The 19,963-nt window shown below is 51.1% G+C and overlaps 1 protein-coding gene across 1 annotated transcript in view; it reads left to right on the top strand.

The window, feature by feature from the left end:
* QRICH2 (glutamine rich 2) overlaps window positions 1–19,963 on the top strand; it is a 52,528-nt gene that overhangs the window by 23,056 nt on the left and 9,509 nt on the right. Inside the window, exons 7-12 of the mRNA XM_073310790.1 lie at window positions 6,176–6,298; window positions 7,003–7,077; window positions 7,937–8,101; window positions 10,199–10,320; window positions 12,998–13,063; window positions 15,075–15,176. Of these exons, the coding sequence (XP_073166891.1) occupies window positions 6,176–6,298; window positions 7,003–7,077; window positions 7,937–8,101; window positions 10,199–10,320; window positions 12,998–13,063; window positions 15,075–15,176 (653 nt within the window). The remainder of the gene's footprint in view (window positions 1–6,175; window positions 6,299–7,002; window positions 7,078–7,936; window positions 8,102–10,198; window positions 10,321–12,997; window positions 13,064–15,074; window positions 15,177–19,963) is intronic.

The following is a 19,963-nucleotide window of genomic DNA, read 5'->3' as shown; positions in this document are numbered from 1 at the left end:
CAGGTTGCACCAGGCTTCCTCCTCATCTAGCCCCCTTCCAAAGAGAGCCGCAGATTCTTCAGCAATCCTGCCCAAACCCACCTCTGCTCTACGTCTTGCCAAGGATTATTTTCCATCACAATGTACACTAGATCACCCTGTTGCTTTCTGTGCTCAGGGCAGTTTTGAATGGGGAGGACAGCTGGGTGAGTGGGACAGTGTGCAGATTCCTAGCTACTGAATAGGTTAGTCCAAGATCCCCTCTAATTGAGATTCACTCCAAAAAGGGTGTGTGTGGGTGTGGGTGTAACAAATTTTTGTGCTTAATGCACTGAGCTAAATTCAGTGAATACAAATCCTTTGAAATAATGAGTGTCATCTGTTTACATCAGGGCTGCATTTAGCTGTATTTGAACCCAGCACAGGCACTGGGGCCGAGGGGTGGGGAGTTATTCAGCCAGTTTGAGGGAAGTCCTTGCAGGCAGATGAATGCCTGAGGTCCTCACTCTTCATGGTTGTCATGGTTCTAGGTAAGGAAGCTGCAGAATGTCCTTGAAGCAGAGGTGGCAACAGAAGCAGATCAGAAAGTGGAGGGATCCAGTCAGATTAACCTGCAGTTAGGTTACCTCAGGTAAAAAGAGAAGAGAGCTGTGGATGTGTGCATCTCTGCTGCTAATGCAACAAGCTCCAACAACAAGCCTCAGTCCCACAGGATTCACCCGAGCTATAGATCTGGCCTCTGACAAAAGAGGGGCCTGTTATCAGACAGGTTACATTATTTAGTTGGTGTTGGTCCTGCTTTGAGCAGGGGGTTGGACTAGATGACCTCCTGAAGTCTCTTCCATCCTAATATTCTATGATTCTATAATAAATCTGGACTCTAATACTGGTCCAGACTCCATTGGATTCGTACCTAGGCTATAGAGCTGAATTCCAGTGCCTCATTTGTTATACTTTCATACAATCTACGGTTTCTGATCTGAATCCCTCATGGAGACCTGAGCCATGATAACTAGTTCTGTCTCACCCGGTTCAGACCCGAGTTGATGCAGAACTGAACTACAGTTAACTACTCATGATCCCAAGTAGTTCATCATGACCAAGACTGCCATCCGTATTCCATTCCCTGGGATGGGGCTGAACTGTAACATCTGGCCCATGTTCTGGAGGACTTATACAGAACTGAACTGCATAACCTATAGGGCTCATCCATGCTAACTAGCCCGCATCCCTCTAGGGCTGGCTTAAAAATGAGCTAGGCTCATTCCCAGCCTCCCAAAGGGTTTGGTGCATGTAGAAGTGTTTTGTAACAGGTGCCCCATTTGCCATGGTTCGTAGAACAGAACTACCTGCAGGGCAGCCATGGTTCCACTTGGTTAATATACTGCAGGGAGCAGCCATGTATCCCTCCTGGACCAATCAGAGACTTGGACTGTGTTAAATCTGCGTATACGCCACTGGGCTTGCTTTAAGGCAGGGCTGTCGTAGAATTAGTAACTGAAGGGCTCCAGGCCCTGATTCTAGGTTTTGCTGTGCCAGGCCAATATCTATAACCTGAATAGCACACCTATGGGTGGGGCATTGGGCAGGGCAGGGAGGTACATTGCTAAGTGGCTGTGAGAGGGTTTTGGCACCCAGGGCAGAGGAGTTGGGGGGGAAGTAGGGTGACCAGATGTCCCAATTTTATAGGGACAGTCCGGATTTTTGGGTCTTTTTCTTATAAAGGCTCCTGTTACTCCCCCCACCCACCCCACCCCTCCTGTCCTGATTTTTCACATTTGCTGTCTGGTCAGCCTAGAGGAAAGGGGTTTGCCATTACTGAGTGGGAGGGAATGTCAAGATCCAGCTGGTTTGAGGAGTGGATTGTTGTTCACCAGTTCATCTTTCAAGAAGGAGTGAGGGAAACACTGGGACATTATGCTGGAGGGGAGGGGTTCCTAGGAGAACGCTGGGAAGGGGGGAAGAGAGTCTAACAGTGCAAGACCTCTCTCCTCCTCGCCTCTCCTCAAAGCAGAGGGACCCGTGGAGCTGGTCTTCACATGTGCCTCAGGCTGGCTTTACATTCCCACCTCACCCACATCAAAGAAGCTGGACAGAGCCCGTAAGAATGGCTGCATTCCTTGTATGGACTTTGTGTTGCTATGTGATTTGATGGCATCTAAACCACAGAGTTACCACCCAGCAACCATGGCAGGGGCCAAATTCAGCCCTGGGGTAAACAGGCTGACTTCAGGGGAGCTGCATTTGGCCCTGTCTCCATGCTCCAAGGCCCATGGCAGCACCTCTGCTCAGCAAATGACCCTTTCTGTTGTTGGCTCTGTGGTCCAGATCGACAGTGCATGACATAGAGAAAGAGCTGCAGGAGCTGAGGGAGCAGCAGGATCACGGCAAGGCCAAGCTGGAGCAGTCGGTGACTGACACAGCCCTCTACCTGCAGGAACAGGTCAGGTGGTTTGAGGCGAGAGGTCGGGCTGCTCGCTGGCTTGCTGCGAAACAGCTGCCCTTTTGGGGTTGGCGCAATGGTTACTCTGGGTATCTCTGCTTGCCTAGTTCCCCTGTGGTGTCGGACAGTTGCTCAGCACAAAGGTCCCCAGATTTCCTCCTCTTGGAGCCAGTGCGCTAGCCTCGTGGAGCGGGTCAAAGCAGTTAGCTGGGCTCCAAAGGGGCCTCACTAACTGCTGCCTCCCTCCCTGGATCCTGCAGGGGAAGGAAGGGGCATTTGAGCCCAGCAGGATGCTTCCTCCAGAGCCAGGGAAGTGTTTTTCATTGGAGATGGCAGATGGTAGGAGATGACAACTCTGGGTAGCGCCCCAAGGAGGCGCTTATCCACAGGCCATTGCGTCCCGGAATGCAGCAGGGTTTGTAAAAGCTCGCAGTAGGCTAAAGCTTTGCTCTGCTATGAGGGGAAGCAGGGTAGAGACCCAACCGTTTCTTAACTTGTCCTGGTGGCAGTTCAGTGGGCCGCCTTGTGCAGTCGAGCCAGACCGACTCCTTGGTCTGGCAGCAATAAGATGCTTTGCTCAGGTACCAGTCAGTACATCTTCTGCAATACTTCTAGAGCTCCACTCCACACTGACTGGCCCAAGATAAGGACCTTAATGACAGACTCCAAGGCAGTTAGGTCTGGCCTCGAGGGGGAGCACTACTTCAGCTGCTGCTAACTGGAGAAGATCGCCTAGTACCCATCCATCCATGGGCAAATCCTTGGAGTCTTGGCCAGAATGTATTGCCTCGAGCATTGCCAATATCCCTGCTGGCCAGCAGCAATGGGGTGCTGGAGACACCTCTCTGATAGAGCTCAGCACCCCTCGCCTGGGTGCCTTGCATCCAGAGAAATTCTGCTGGGAGGTGCCTGTTTCAAACCTGACTCCTTCTCTCCCCTGCCTACAGTTAGACAAGCTTAGATCTATCATAGAGAACATGATGGCCTCCTCCTCTGCCTTGCTATCCATGAGTATGCCCACTAGCCCGGAGCCTGGGGAGGCAGCGCCGGATGGCACATGCCCAGCCTGCAGCCTAGACGTCAGCGAGCAGGTTAGCCAGCTGTTCAAACGCTACGAACAGCTGCAGGATTTAATTAGCAGCTTCATGAGGAGGCATGTGGAAAGCAAGCCAGCAAAGAGGCCACAGCTGAGGAGCCAGGTAAGGCCAGCCAAAGGGAAACACCCTGCTTTATTACCCAGACTTCCAGGCTAAAGCTGTGAACGTAATGCAGTACCTGGGGGGAACGGAGGATGGAGGATTTCAGTGGTTCTGTGAGGGGATGGTTCAGACTGGATCCTTTGGGATCTGGGTCCACAGCCCAGTGCAGCAGTGAATTGGAGCAGCAGGCGGGAAGAGCTGCACATGGGAGTCATGTGACTGTGACCAATTCCGCCCCTCAACACTGCACACCACGCGGGAGCAGATCACTGCCGGCTCCCTGGGAAGCCCCTCGTTGTTCTGGCTCCTCGTTTAGCCTTGGTTTACACCTGCTGTCTGGCCTGGCGGGTGGATGCCTTGACCCCTCATCTCGAGGCCTGGTGTCAAATCCTGATTTTAGGGGTCACATGTCAGAGTGAGTTTTGTGTGTCTTCCCACTGCCTAGTGGGCTCATGCCTAGCCCTACAAAGTCATCCCAGTGGTCAGCATGGCTCGTGGTTTCTGCCCCAGAGAAGCTGCAAACTGGAATAGCAGGGGTGGTGGAGGCCAGGACCGAGGCATATCGGCAGAGCTGTGTGAAGTCCCAAGACTGCAGTAGATGGGGGTGCAGGTCAGGGCTTGGGTGCATCGGCAGAGCTGTGTGAACGGTGTGCTCTCGGGCTGACATAGCAGGGGATGCTGCATTTTGGGGCTGAGGTGCCTTGGTAGAGCTGTGGGGGGGATTCTAAGGCTGGATTAGCAGAGTGTGCTGCAGGTTATGATCAGCAGAGGTCTGAGTGTGATGCAGCTTGCTCATTACCTGCTGTCCTGTGCCAGGCTGAGGGCAGTGCAGTCGCTCTCTTCCAGTCGCACTCAGCTTCACCAAAATGGTGAAGAAGAAAAGGAGGTGGGGATTTGAACAGGGAGGTTGGTGTAGCAGTTTGGATCCAGTGCAAATCACAAGGGTTCCATTCCTCCATTTGCTCTGCGGTCTGTAGCTCTAGCTTTGCACAGGTTCCCACCCTGCCCTCAGACACATGTTGCACTCAGTTTGATGTGCAACTTGCAAGCCAGACAGTCCAGCCCGCCTCTCTCCTGCCCCTTCCAACCGTGCACCCGTGTCATAAAGGGAATATCCCATCTCTGGCTTGACGCCGTTCAGATCAGCACTTGTCCAGAGCAGAGCTGGAAGAAGACCCTAGTTTGTGACTGAACAGGGAATTGGGCTCCACTTGACCCCATGTGGCATCAGTAAATCCCACAGAACATCTGCCATTAAATGATGAACCTGAGATTAGAGAGGAGAACGAGGCCAGCCCGGTCCTTGTGTGGATGCGGGTGGCACAGTTATGTTCCTGCCACTCTTGGCGTTTGATCTCCTGTGTGGGACAACATAGTGGCCTTATGACACTTATACCGTAACATTCTTCACTGTGTCAGAGCCCCATTATGATGAACTAATGCAATGTTATGATCTGTCTAGGGATCTACGCATGAGATTGGGGCCAGAACTCCTGAGTTCTCTTCCTATCACTGTTTTGGCACATAACCTCTCCGTGCCTTAGTTTCCTGTTTGGTAAAATGGGGACAAAAATACTTATTTCTTGGGGGTGGGAGTTGTGAGCCTTGCTCACTTGCTCAACGTATGGAAAATGTTTTGGGAGATGGAAGGTTTCTGGTCGTGTTTCAGCAGTCCATGTCTAGCTGATCTGAATGGCAGGGTATGGCAGCGCCTTCACCTAGCTGAGTGGACCCCAGGAGATGCTGGAATGATTCCTAGGGTCAAATATTCAGCTGCAGCTTCTCTTTCACGTTAAAAGTCACAGTAGCTGATTGTGTCTGCAAAAGTGGGCACAGGCTCATTTTGCACAAACTGATCTGAGACTAGGGTGAGCAGCAATAGTCCACACACACAGGTGCTGGCTTTGCATGTCTGGAGTATGCACCCTCTTTTGGAAGCAGAGTCTGCAAAAACAATAGCCAGCACTAGGCATGTTTTAAATATCACTCCTAAAAGGAAGGCTCAGGGAATCAAACAGATTCATACTTAGCCAGTTCCAGTACAACCCGTGAGTGCTGGCACAGAACTCTAGACTCTCCACTGACACTGGGAACCACTTTTTATCCAGACTGTGTCCAGCAGGATACCCCATATATCATGCTGCCCGAGGGGGACTGGGGATTGGTGAAGAGTTGTCTATGGAGCCTGTCACCTTGAGGTCACTCATTTGAATTGACTAGTAGTGGCTGAAAATCTTTGCCAGGGATGCCATGTAAGTGACTTGTTCAGTGGTCTGTGTGATACATGCTGTTGATCCAGATCTCCATGTGCAAGTGAACAGGTGTCCGTATCACCAAAAGCACATCCACGGCTGGCAGCCTCAGAAGTGAAGCCAAGCACTGGCGGGGCCCTGGAGAACGGCTCTCCCAGCTGTAGCGGAGAGCCCTCCAAGGGAGGGATGAGGCATCGTACCTCTTGCCCATGCCAGGCCTGCTCTGTGGTTCGAAGGCGTTGTGTCTGGCAGTAATTATCTGCTACAGAGCTTCACTTTCCCTTCCGTTGCCCTTGAATCAGGATGAAGAGCTGCTGAGTCGCATCCAAAACACCATCCTCCAGGTGCAAGGAGACTGTGAGAATCTCAATGCCACCACAGGGAATCTCATAGAAGACCATCGGCAGAAACAGAAAGATATCGCTGTAAGTGACAGCAGGGGCCTGGCTAGAGGCCTGTACTCGCCAAGGGTTTGGGTTGCTTGGTAATCAGGGATGCTCTTAGACCTATGCATCCTCATCATGGACGCTCCTTAGCAAGGAAAACAAAGGGACGGGCAGAGGAAATCCTCTCTCCTGCCCTGGGAGAACCCAACACATCTGAGGCTCTACATAGCACAGAGTATAGGTAGGTGGCTCTGGACTCGTTAGCCCCTGAGCTGAGCTCTCCTAGTCCCACATCCAGTACTGCAGGAGACTGAGTCATGCCACTGAGTCGCCTGTTATGATACACCGGGGTTTGCTAAGGCTGTCATCAGAGACCGACCCCAGAGATATAACACCCACCACAGGCATTAAAACACGAGGGGCCTGATGCACAGTGAGTCTCTGCTAGGTGAGCGCCCTCTTGAGAGAGAGAGGGGATCAAAGGGCAGATGGGGAATATCCACATGGACAGCCCTCCTGTCTGCAGGTCCTTACACCGACTAGGCCTAGATGTGCCCCCTTCACCACCCTGCTGTTGTGTTTAGTGATGACTCAAGATATCTGAGCCCCAGGAGGCCTCAGGCCACCAGGGAGCATGTGCAGGTGTTGCAGGTGGTCTGGGAGATGACAAGTACTGTACAGGAATCTCAGCCTCCCCATTCTCTGACTGGTTTTCATCGCCACCTCTTCTGTGTTCTGTAAAGCTTCTCTTCCAGTCACTGGAGAAGTTGGAAAAGGAGAAAGCAGACAAGGAGCATCTGGAGACAGAAATTGACGTGGTAAGGGGGTGTGCAGCACCGGCTTGGGTGGGACATGGTTTCTTCCGCAGGCACAGGAGATGTACGTTTAGGCTCCCTATTCAGTGGGAGGTGGTGTTGTCCCCTGGCTAGGATCCCAGGCTGGAGAGCTGGGATCTGTTCCTGGCTGTTCTGTGTGGGACTTGAGCAAGTCCCTTCGCCTCTCTGTGGCTCTTTTAAATGGGGCTAGTGACACCCATCTTGTAAATTGCTGTGAGATCTACTGATGAAAAGTGCTAACCATGATTACTTAGCATTTTACATCCTCTAAATGCAACATTAAGGAGACTCTCCCTGTCACGCACATGCTGTTACTCTTATATTACCTACACAGAAGCCAGAATTGTCAGTGGTGGCCCCTTATTTTGCTGCCTCAGCTGCTCAGTGTCTGAATGAGACACCTTGAGCTTTCAAGGTGCTCAGAGGTGCTGAGTACCCGCAGCTCCAATTGCAGATACTCCTGACCTATACCAGAGTACGCAAGAGGAGGATCCATGCTAGAGTCCTCCTGGGGTATTGGTGAGGAGCCGTCCCAGGCCAGCCATCTGTGGCAGCATCTGCTTTGATGAGGAAGGGCCTGATCTAAGTGGGCAAAGGGGAGGGGGGAGAAAGAAAATGGATAGAGTTGAAGGATGGAGCCCTTACTCAGAGCACCAGAGCCTTGACAGTGAAGGGAGGGAGGCGTTTCTTTCTGGGAAGTAGAGAGGGGAAGCTCTATGCTCACATGGGGCCCTGTGGAACAGGAATGCTGGGTGGAATGCCTCTCTTGTGCCCCAGATCAAACTAAGGTTCTTACTCCCCCCGCCCCCACCCAATCACTCTCCTTTCTCCCCCTGCCCAGAAAGCAGACAAGATTGCCCTGGCTGGCAAAGTCAGCTGCACCCAGTTTGATGCCACCATGGAGCAGCTGAATAAGATGATGCAGGATCTGGTGAACAAGATGAGCGGGCAGGAGCAGGACTGGCACAAAGTGCTCGACAAAATCTTGATGGAGATGGACTCCAAGGTAAGCTGGAGACGTGCCTTCTGCATGGCTCACAGAAGAGCCACAGGAAAGGCAGACGGGAAGGGACTTGGCCCAGTTTATGGCAAGGTGGGATGAGGAGCTTGGTCTGCTCTAAACACTGTATCTGCTATAACTGCTGGGGTTTTCATGCAGGGCCTGGGTCCTATTCTCCCTAGGGTCCCTTTACATTACTCTGGGGCCTTCAAGTGAACAAAAGTTATGCTTGAGGCCCTTTCACGCTGCCAGACCACTGCAAAGGGGCCGTGGTGTACATGGGAACCTGGCCACAGTGTTTTATTTTTAATTCTCATTTCCTTCTGCCTCCTGTAATGGATGCAGACCTGAGCCCTGGAGCAAGGGGGCTTTGTCATGCATGCTAGGAGTGCTCTGGGAACAGATTGCCATGTCACACACTACAAGCCAGATCTGGGACACCTGGCATGCAGGGCCAGATCTCATCCAGCTGCTGCTGGCCTCACAGAGGGTGCAGGAGATGTGACCCAAGGTGTCCTGCCTCCTATCATTTAGCCCTTAAACCAGGAGCACCTTGGGGCAGGGATTCTGTGACAATGCTGAGCATGCTGGTGCTAAAGCGGGCATGACTTTTTGTTTTCCCCTGTTCCTGTTTCACCTGGTTCTGTGTTCCCCAGCACTCACAGATGTATCCCCTGTAACAGAATGACCGTTCCCTGCAATATCCTCAATGAACTTCACTGAATTAAGTTAATTCGTTGGGGTCTATTGTACTAAAAATGCAGTTGTGTATGTATTGTGGTGGGTTTGTATGTATTTCCATCATGGGAAGGGTAAATAGGAGACCAGCAGTGAGTGATTAGGCAAATTCACTCAGGTTGTAACATCCCCAGAGAAACCACCTGCCTGGACAGGCTGATGTGTACTAGTTCAAACTCCAGGGATCTACAGACAAAGAAAGGGATTTGGGGTAAATAGCCTGATTTTTAAACTGGCTCAGGGCCTTTTTCCTGATCCAGCCACTGGACAGGACTCCTGGTCCATGGAGGTCCCCGATCGTTAGGGGAGGGTTGGAAGGACTGGGCCTGTTGAGGCCCCATAAGACTGGGTGCTTGTTCTGAGCTGAAGCTATGATGAACTTGAAACCACAAGGCAGCCCCTTGGCGGGGTGCTGAAGGACTGCTCCTGCCTGAGCCCATGTTAGGGTTGGGGTGGTCTCTGGTAAGCTTCTTAGTGTACGTGGAGGTTTCTTTGTTTTTAACATGTTTTCTCTGTAATGCTTTTTACCTCAAGAATCAAAGAGGCTTGCATAGAAAGAGCTGTGTGGTGCTCATAACCAGAGCAATTACACCTGTTAACCAAACCAACTCTGAAGAGAAAGCAAAAGGGTGCCCTGGGGCAACCTGTCTGTGCTGGGAAGTAAACAGTGAAGGCAGGGAATGGTCAGTCTGGAAATACCCTGGTCAGAAGGGAATGAGAGGCAGGTCTCCACCCAAGAAGAAGCAACAGCTGGGGAGCTGGAAGCCAGAGAGCCACTAAGGGGAAATACAGGTGTCGTTGCCCTGAATTGTGACACCCCCTGACTGTGGGCTGAGCAGAATTGCCCACCTTATTTGTGCTGCCTGCGTGGCTTTAGTTAGTGCCCTGCTGCTGCCCCGTCACTTAGAGATGATCTGTGGACACTCGGTGGGTCTAGGAACCTTAGGAGGTAAAGATGGAAAGGCCCCATTCAGTGTTAGATCACTCCCAGCAATACAAGATTGTTCTTTGCAGTACATTTCCTAACACTTCGTGCCATCTTATTCCAAATGACCCAAGTGATGGAGCTTCCACCACTTTTCTTAAGAGACTGTTCCAATCTGAATAGCAGGGGAAATTTCCCAGGGTGAGATAGGACAGTCTATGATTTCCTTTGCCTAGCTTCATCCCACAGCTCCTGCTTCTACCTCCATGTCTCCCTTTAGAAAGCATCTCTCTTCTCCTGGGTGTTCACTGCCTTTGAACACATCATCATGTCTCATTATTATCTCATGTCTCGGTTATGGTGTTAATCATTGGTGAGCCATTTGTACTCACGCATACAAATGGGCACACAGCTTTTATGAACTGTGCATTACCTTGCAGCTGGACCGCCTGGAATTAGATCCCTTCAGACAGCAGCTGGAAGAGCGTTGGAAGGCCATCCGGAAACAGCTGAAGGAGAGGTCTCCCCAGTATGAAGCAAACGATGCTGCTGGAATTAGGAAGTAAGAACATCTGGAGATGGACAGCTACAGCTTTAGGGAAACAAGTTAGACTGAGGGATTGGTCTCTCTGACTTCCTGGGATAACCTCAGTCAGGTTGACTTCTCTTGGGGTTTATCTACACACAGAAGTTGTACCACTTTAACCATGCTAGGATAGTTAAAACACTACAACCCCCTAGTGTGGATGTAATTATACCAATATAAATATGCTTAGACCAGTATAGCTGCTCCATACAGGAAGGGGAATAACTATAAGGCAACTTTATCCTGGTATAACTGCATCCACACTAAAGCTTGCACTATAACACAGTCGGTTTAAAAAAAAAAATCACCCTCCTAGACAACATAGCTATACTGGTACAAAAAATGTGTGCAGACCAGGCCTTAGGATTTTTCTAGTGCTCCCCTATTCAAATACTCTTGCAACTTTCCTGGCCTAAAGATGTTTCCAGCTTCTTTGCTCCTGTCGTTCTGTTGTAGGCAGAAGCTCGGTTGCAGAACAGGGAGGCTGTTAATGAAGGTGGAGATTTTCAAAGCTGCCTAAGGGATTGGAAAGGAACAGGCATCTAAATCCCTTACACAGGTTTGAAAAATCCTGTCCTGAAACCTTAAGAATGAAAATCTAAGAGCTGGTAGCTCTTGAAGTGCACTAGGGACTTCACCGTTGCTACTGATTTTACGTGGAAGGCCATCAGATACTATGGTAGTACAAAGAGAGATTATATATATATATAAGAGAGATTGCTGCCTCTTCGGACAGAGCCATTTGGAGGAATATGTGAGGGAGGGCGTATGGTTCAGTGATTACAGCGGGAGATTGGGACTCATGGCTTTTATTCCTAGCTCTGGCCAGATTTATTGTGTCTTCTGGGGAAGCCCCTTAATGCTTCTCTCTGCCTCAGTTTACTCATGTCATATCTACTTAAGAACTTCACAGGGATTTGCTCCTCAAGGCGTGTCAACATTCACAGTGTTTGGCGATCCTAGGATGAAAGACGTGAAGTGAAACTTTCCCATGAGTTTTACCAACACGGTGAATTGCCACCAGTTGTTAGTTGTCCCCTACGTAGGGCCACCAAAGGGCACCTGTGCTCAACGTGTAGGTCCAAGGCACGGGCCCACACACTGCAGGGGCTGCCGGAGAAATGAAACCTGGCGCACCCTGTTAGCCAGATGACACAATAACAGTCTTGTATGGCTCACGTGTTCTGTAAGTTACAGATTGGGTCTGACATCCAGAGTCCTCTTTCCAGCCCACACATGTACTTTCGTGCTCTCTCCCATGGGCCACCTGTTTATTTTTATCCTTTATTGAACCTAACATCAGATCCACTGGGAGGGGTGGAAAATAAAAGCGAACAAACTCTGATGAGATGAGTCAGGTTTTCCCCAGCATCAGGCAACATCTCAGGGGAAGGCAGGGTGCCTGTTTGGTTGATTTCAGTTGTGCCTATAGGGTTATCTTTACACAAATGGGCAGGTTCAGAGCTGTCATTCAGTCCCTGCAAGAGAGATTGCGCTTTCCTATCAATTCAGGGCAGATTTTCAGTAATGCCTGTTGCTGATTCATGACCCTATCCTTGCTTTATTAATGTAACGAGTGATTAGGAGCAGGATTGTTCTGGGGGTTCGGGTTCTTAGCTACCTGCTCTCTGAAGGTGCAGATCTGGGTCCTGGTTCTGGGCCCTCTTCCCCCCCCATACCCCCGCAGCTTTAATAGGGTTGCCTAAGGTTTATGTGGGTATAGAATTCCACCCCTTCATCACAGTTCTGTGCCAAGTTACATGTGCTTTTACGCAAATTTTTCCTGGTGTGTTTAGTGCTGATAGAACTGCAGACTGGGTGTAGTGTGTAAAAGGCTAATGTGTATGGTAAGTGTGAACGTGGGTGTAAATTTCGTATCCATCGATACGTGACACCCAGTGCCTCACAGCAGTTATAGGTGCTAGGTTTATGTATACGACAAAACTTAATCACACCAGCAATGACAGCTAGTGGTTAGCGCAGGAGAGTTGGAGTCAAGACCGCTGAGCCTGCCTCTGATTTGCGATGTGACCTTGGGCAAGTCACTTCCCCACCTGTACACTGAGGATAATGACATTGGCCCACCTCACAGGGGATGTGGAAGGAGTTAATGCATCACTTTGCCCTTGGTGTTTATTATTTGTGTTACTGTATCGCCTCAGAGCCCTAGTCATGGCCCAGGACCCCATTGTGCTAGGCGCTGTACAAACACAGCACAAAAAGAGTCCCTGCCCCAAAGTGCTCATAAGCCAAGTATAGCCCCTTTCATCTGAGTAACTCCGAGTATTATTATCATTATATATTAAAAATAACTGGCCAGATCCTCAGCTGGTCTAGGTAGTTCCATTGAAGTCAATGGAGCTGGGCTCATTCACACTAGCTGTGGATCTGGCCCAATACATAGAAATACCTTGTATAAAATTAGTTCCCTGGCCAGTGTTTTGCTGATATGGTCACACAATGGAAACTATGGAAATATTTCATGTCCCAGGTCACCGTTCTTAGCGCTCTCTGTGGCTACTCAGTGGTCCTCTAGGCTTGGGGCTCTGTAGCTTCTTATTCAGTCCTATTGTCCTTAGCACAGATCCAAAGAAACCGTTCACCCCTGGGCCCAAGCCTGTAATGATTCCCATGTCTGGTTTCATCCCAACAGAAGACTGATGGCTCATTTCCACTGCATTTCCTGCGACAGACCTCTGAAAATGGTGGTGCCCGGCCCGTAAGTACTGCACTGTGTTTCCAGATGCCTGCAAATGTTTTATTGGCGTAAACGTGGCTCTCCAGAGTGCTGCAGCCTTTTACAGGTGGGGCTCGTGGGCAGCCGCTGCTCATGGTCTCTTGAGTTCCTGAGGGGAAACAACATGCCTCCCCCCACATCCACGTACACAGGTTTCACACTGCTGTGCGCCTTAGCATGGTGAGTCAAACACTGGTGACATGTCCCCAAGGTTGGTTTGGAAGCTGCTTTTTGGGGGCACCCCTCAAACTTCCTATTGGATCTTAAGCAAGTGTCTAACCCTTAGGTGCAGAAACCTTCCCAAATGTGACTAGCTGCAGTAATTAGGTTACTGGCTACAGCTCACAGGAACCACTTTAGCAGATCAAACCAACTGGGTCACAGGAGACAAAAGGGGGTGGTTTGGGTGCCACCCTTGCTCCAGTGGTGTGAGCATAGAGCTGGAAGCCAGGACTTCCTGTGTCGTCATCCCAGCACTGCCATTGGTCGAACTTGTTGGATATTTTCCAGGGGAACGTCTTTCTGTCGGAAAATGCCAGTTCTTGGACAGTAGAACATGTAGATGCTGACAAAAAATCTGTTTGAAAAAGCCCCTGATACAAAGCGTTCCGATGATGTCGGAGCATTCCATGGCTACAGTTTCAGAAGGGAATGTTTTTGTTTTTGTTTTGATATTTCTTTTATATTACAAAGGAATACAAATTTAAAACCACAAAATCAGAACAAAAAATGGAATTTTGTTTTGCGGGAGTTTTCTAATCCCCCCACCCCCATTTTGGAACAGAATTTTTTTTTCATTGTGTGGAATTTCACACAAAATGGAAAATCTGGGTCCCGTCCAGCTCTGCCACTGACTCTGTATGTGGTCTTGGGCAAGTCATTTAATAGCTCCATGTTCTTGGCTGTAAAATTGGGATGATAATATTTTATTGATCTCTTAGGAGGCTAGTAAATCAATGACTATGCAGAGCTTTATCCACAGAAAATGCTACAAAGGGAGGATTATAAAGTAACCATTTTCAGGAGTTCATCCTCCCCTGACCCTTGCTGTGAGACACTTGCTGTGTGGTGCTATCTCCAATCCCCTGTGCTAGGAACGAATGTTTCATAGCACCTGCAAACTTGGAAGAGCGGAGATCAAATTAGATAAAGCCTTAATCTCTTTAACTCTGGCATATCAGCTGCTAGAATCTGATTGACCCTGAAGTGGGAAAGCAAGGACAATCACCATAAAAGTTACAAGTTTCAGAGTGTAAACTTCAGATGCAGTTGGCCCGATATTAATTATTCCATTCCTGTGCTGTGGCTGGGGGTGGTGAGGTGTGGAAGGGGGCAGGGGCAAAGATAAATTGAAATTCCTTTTGCGTGCCCCACATTCTAGAGCCTTGCACAGACCTGCCCAAACCCCAGTGTAAATTAGAGCAGCTCTTAGGCTGCTCTAACTTAAGCTCTGCTTCCCATGTCCTTAGGAAGTAGGGAATAGCTTTAGTGCAGTGCACTCTGGCCATCCCCCCAACGTGACTCTGACCCCGCCCCTGTGCCAGGGCTGGCATGGAGCCCCAGGCCCAGCTCTTCACTGGTCAGGGAGGCCCCTTGCCCAAGAGATTTTCTCAGGGGCCATTTCTGCCCACTTTCAGACCCCTTTACACTGCCAGAGGGGCATGAAGGTGTTACTGCAGGGATTAGAGTCTCTGTGGTGCTGACCCCCATCCATGCTTTAGGGCCCAGTAAACGTCTCCTAGCACTGGCCCTGGAGCAGTAATGGGAGAGGTCAATTCAATCCATGACTCATTCTCCAGGCTTCGCGTACACCCCCTGCTGGAGGGCAGCTCCAATGCCATGTGATCATGCACCATGTATAAATGAGGGGCTGAGATCTCCCTCCTGGGACACTTGGCAAACCCCAGACATGCCAGGCAGTGGATTTAATAACCAGGGATGTTCGGATTTTCTCCTCTTCTTCCCCTGACCCCTTTGCTTATTGACTCGCCAGGACCATCATGACCGTACCCTCCGTGCCGGGGTTACCATCTCACCGCTCCATCCGGCCTTACACCGTCTACGAACTGGAGCAAGTCAGGCAGCACACCCGCAGGTATGGTGTATGCGGGAGGGAGGGGCCTTTATTCCTAGTGTTGGGATTCACGTGTGGGTGGGGACCAGAGAACGGGGGATGAGGGGAGAGAGCTCTCCATCGCCGCTGGGAGTGGTGGCAGTACAGAGGTTCCTCTGCTAGCAGAAGCTTCTGGTGTTGACCGGGTTGGAGCAACAACTGCAGCTCGGACCAGCCAGCCAGGCAGGGCCCTTCCCAGGCCTGCCTTCCATTTCCGGCTGTCTTGGAATTAGCAGGGTGGGGATGGTTCCCCCCAACCCCCTTTCCCCAATGTGGCAGCTGTAGGTGTCACCCTACTGCAGGCCTGCTCTTCCTAGCAGAGGGCTGACTGCCTTCTCCTAGGGAGAATGGCCACTCTCCTGCCCCGGGTTTCAGTGCACCAAAGCCTTGTCCTGCTGCCGTTTGCTAGTTAAATGAACGCAGCTTCCTTTCGCTCCATGCTTCCTGAAGCCCAGAGCTGGAATCCCTACACCTGCCCGGGTCATCGAGAGGAGGGAGGGGAATTTATCCACGCTGTTATGAATGGTATAGGGGCCAGTGCTGCTCTCAAGGACACCTGTGTGTTATGTCCCAGATTACGGGACTGCCCCATAAATCAAGGCACTGAGGTGAGGTACCTAAATGTCTGCACTGCATGAGTATGTAGGCAGCAGTCATTGAACTCCCAAGGTCCTGCCCCAGCACAGGTTGGGCTCAGTGTAAACTCTGGGATGGCTTCTCTAGGGACCGCTGCTTTGGTTGTTCGAAAGTCCTGGTCAGGAATCGAATGGGGATGTCCCTAGGATCTTACATGGAGCAACCCCATTGATCTCGTTGGGGGTGGCACTGGTGTCAGTGAGAGCAGACTTTGGCCTTGCAGACATTTGCAAGAAGTTAACTGACCCTTTCTCTGCTCGGCCTCACAACCCTGCACAATAAAACCTTTGTAAATCCTCCAGCTGAGACAATAGCAGGTTGTGGGCATGAGCCCAGCTGCAAACTCACTGCTGGGTGATGCCCAGCCCCATGTCACACGAACAGGGAAACCCAAAACTCTCTTCTGTGGGAGAGAACAAATCACTTCAGCCAGGGTGCAATGAGTTTTGTGGGATCTCAGCCCCGTGGAATGTATCCACAGGAGAGAACCCCGCACAAGTGGCCCCATCTGGTTGACGTCTCCTCCAGGAGGTAAAGGGCTGAGTAAGTCTTGGAGAGTGAAATACCCTCTCAGATCTGAGGGGTCGCGGCTGCACAGGGCTGCATCTGCATGGGGGAAGCCTGCTCCGCTGCTAACACTGCTTTGCAGATGACTAGAGGACTTCAGTTTCCAGTGCGGTCAGTCTGTGGCTCCGCCCCCACCCGAGGGGTGAGGCTTCAGCCACCTTTCTCAGGATTCAAATGGGCTGGTACAGCCCGGCTCACCTGTCCTCGGGGTCCTCATCCAACTCCCCAAACAGTGTAATGGCCCGATCTTGCCTCCCTTCCGCATGTGAGCAGCCCCCATTAAGCCCACGGGACTAGTCGTGTGAGCAAGGCTGGGGGATTAGCTCTAACAGCATCCCCGCTCCTTTCCTTTCCTCTCACTGAATGCATCTCCTCCTCCGCCCCAGTCTGAAGTTAGGGCTTAGCCCCTACCCTCGCTTGGATGCGCTCCAGCTGGAGAAGAGCGCGGGCCTTGGCAAGCTGCGCAGCATCCACTCCAAGATGCTCATGGACATAGAGAAGGTGCAGATCCACTTCGGGGGCTCGGCGAAGGCCAGCAGCCAGATGATCAGGGAGATAATGCAGTCGCAGTGTCTCAGCCCAGACCAGTATAACAAACGGTAGGAGAGCAGGTCTGAGTAGTGAGTATCTAGACAGAGACATGCGGGGGAGGGGGGCTCTTATCCCTGCCCACACGAAGAGCTCGGGCACATCTGCATTCACCACAGGGATTGCTGACAGGCTAATGTCATACGTGCTGCGTACAGAGCCAGGAGAGCCTCAGGCGATGGGCGGTCATCAGTCCGGCCCCAGTCATTACGCAATATAGAGCCTGTGGAGGGAGCATCTGGGAGGGACTCTCACCCTCTTTCCTGGCTAGTTGAGCACGGCTGGACGTATCTTACTTCCCTTGGTGGAGTGTCTTGACCTTTCTGTAGTGCTGCTCTCAGATACAGACAAGCTGTACCCGCCGAGGAAGATCTCTCCCCCCAGGCCGCCCCGAGGAGAGGGTACCATGCTGCAGGAGAGTCCTAGGGCCGAGGAGGGTTAGCTATTCAGCAAAGCAAGCAATGTGACCAGCCAGGGGTCAGGCCCTCTTTTGCATTGTAGGTACACAGGACTTGCCCTAGTGGGTCAGACCAATGGTCCGGCTAGTCCAGTATCTTGTCTCCAGCTGTGGCAAGTACCGGATTCTCCAAAAGAAATTGCAAGAACCCTCCAGTGGACTGGTGCATGGACAGTTCCTTCCTAAGTAATCCTGAACGGTTAGCAGTTGGCTTCTGCCCCGAAGCATGACCGTTGATATCTCTTATAGACTTTTATCCTAGGTGGCGTGCATACTAATCATGGTACAAACGGGGTCCAGTCTGGTCATAGGGGATAGCATGTGAGGGTGGGGGCTGATAAATACATAAAGCATTGGGGGGGCACACACACTCAGAAACAGCCTCTCGTAGTCAAACTGGCCTTTAGACACCAGAAGAGTTTGAGGGGGGGAATATTTGTTTGGCTCTGGAGCCAAGCTTCACAGCCCCATCTCCAGCAGTTGTGATGAAGCCCGTTCTGGATCTGTTTTCATGGCAGCTACTCACATGGATCTTCCTCTTGTGAGAGAGCCTGGGTGCTTTTAACTGCTGTATTAGAGATTGGCCAGGTTCTGCCCCAGACCTACTCCCTTACCCCCACTCCGGATTGACAGCGCCGATCATTAGACCCTCGCTATGGCAGACAGCACCAGACACGCACTACAGGGCTGGCACACAACATCAGTTACCATCAATAAGGCGGGCCTCAGACTCCAGCCTCCTCTGCCGCTGGGACCCTGGATCTGTGTGTCTGTCACTGCCTTTGGTGTTTGCCATGTGGTTTGTGCTGCTATCAACCCAGACTGGGGACTGAGCCTGGGCCTGCGAGTTGGGGGTGTCCCCAGGCTGCGCCCCGCTCTGAACATCGCACTGTGGGACTTCTTGGCGTGTGTAGGTCTCCCTTTGCTGCAGTTCAGCAGCCTGATGATGAGCAAACCTCACCGACCCCAGTGCTGTAGCGATGATGACTCCCTGGCTCAGGGAAATGGGCCTTTCTCCTCCGGAGGCCCCGGCCTGAGTTATTCAGGCACAAATGAAAATGAGTCTGAGTTCGTCCCATCTGCACACGGGGTCCCTCGCAAAGGGCCTGATCCTGGGAGGGGCTGATGGTTTCTTGTCCCCAATTCCCATTTCAAATAGTGGGAGCTGAGGGTGCAGAGCATGTCAGGACTGAGCCATCCCCATAGTGTGGAATGACTGGTGGGGTCTGCTTGGGAGATGCCCAGGTTTGGAGTGAAGTGTGTGTGGGAGGAGTTTGTTTGGCACCTACCCATGTTGCATCTGGCTCCAGCCAGAGGGTTTGGCCCTCACAAATCCAGACCTGAACACACTGGATTCTGGAGCAGTTCGGATCTGGAGCCAAGCTTCACAGCCCCATCTCCAGCAGGCTGAGCTGAAAACCTGGATCCAGACTTTGGGGAAAGTTTTGAATTTGGATCCAACTTGGCAGCTTGGGCCCCTCTCTATAGGTCAGAGGAGAATAAGAGGAGACCCAAAGAGTCCAAAGGGCTGTCCCGAGGGGTAAGTGTTTCTCTTTGCCTAATACCCAGGCCTTGAGTCCCAGCTGTGTCAGGCCCCTCTCCCCACTGCTACCGTGTTACCGTATGGATGCACAGGCAGTTGCAAGAACTGCCTGCTACTAGAAGGTTGTCGCTCCCACCTCAAGTCTCCTTGTCCCTTCCTCAGCTCCCTCTCCAGTCTCTTCTTTTCCCTGTCTCTGTGGTCTTCATGGAGTTCACAGCTAGCTCAGTGTCCATGTGTGGGGTTCCAGCAGTAGCAGCCAGGAGAGCTATGCTCATGGTAGCATCCCTGAAAGGGGTCACTTTCAACATCCTTTGAAGGTGACCTGCAAGGAGAAGCTAGTGCCTGAAAAGATTTTTTTGTTTGTTTGTTCTTTCTCCTTAGAAAGATCAGGAATGTCAAGTCCCTAGTTTTGTTGGAGGGACTTGTTTGGGATCTCAGAGGGCCTGCGAGCTTTCTCAGCACATAAATGAGGGGCTGAGAGGAAGGTGTTGAGACTTTAACAAAGACCACTTCCCCCCAAGTGTTTGTCAGGATTTGCGTTAAATGGACGCTAACAAAAATGTGCCCATTGTTCTAAGTAGGCTGCACAAAAGTAACGTCCTCTCACCAATCAAGCATCAGTTTCATGGTGTCTCCGCTGTCAGGATCTTACCAGATCTCCAGTTGTCCACAGCAAAAACAGGATAGGCAAGCTAGCAATGTCTAGTTTACAGACGTGCAGAATGTTTTTTAAGAGCCATACCCCTTTCAGGCTTTCTTTGTCCCTCTTAAAGTAGCAATAAAGGCCACACACCCAGTTACTTCCCCGTCACAGGTAACACAGGGGCGTGGCAGCAGGAGGCTTTTGTTTCTATGGTAACTTACAAAGATGGAAAGCCTGGACTCCAGAAGCCAGCTCGGTTTTGCAGTGTGCCCTGGACCTTGGCTGTCGGGGAGGCTTTCTGCTGTTTACCTGGCTGAGTTTGCAGCATTGCTGTT

The sequence above is a fragment of the Lepidochelys kempii genome, chromosome 14 (genome assembly GCF_965140265.1).
Source record: "Lepidochelys kempii isolate rLepKem1 chromosome 14, rLepKem1.hap2, whole genome shotgun sequence".
NCBI lineage: Eukaryota > Metazoa > Chordata > Testudines > Cheloniidae > Lepidochelys > Lepidochelys kempii.
This window is presented reverse-complemented; position numbering and strand designations above follow the sequence as displayed.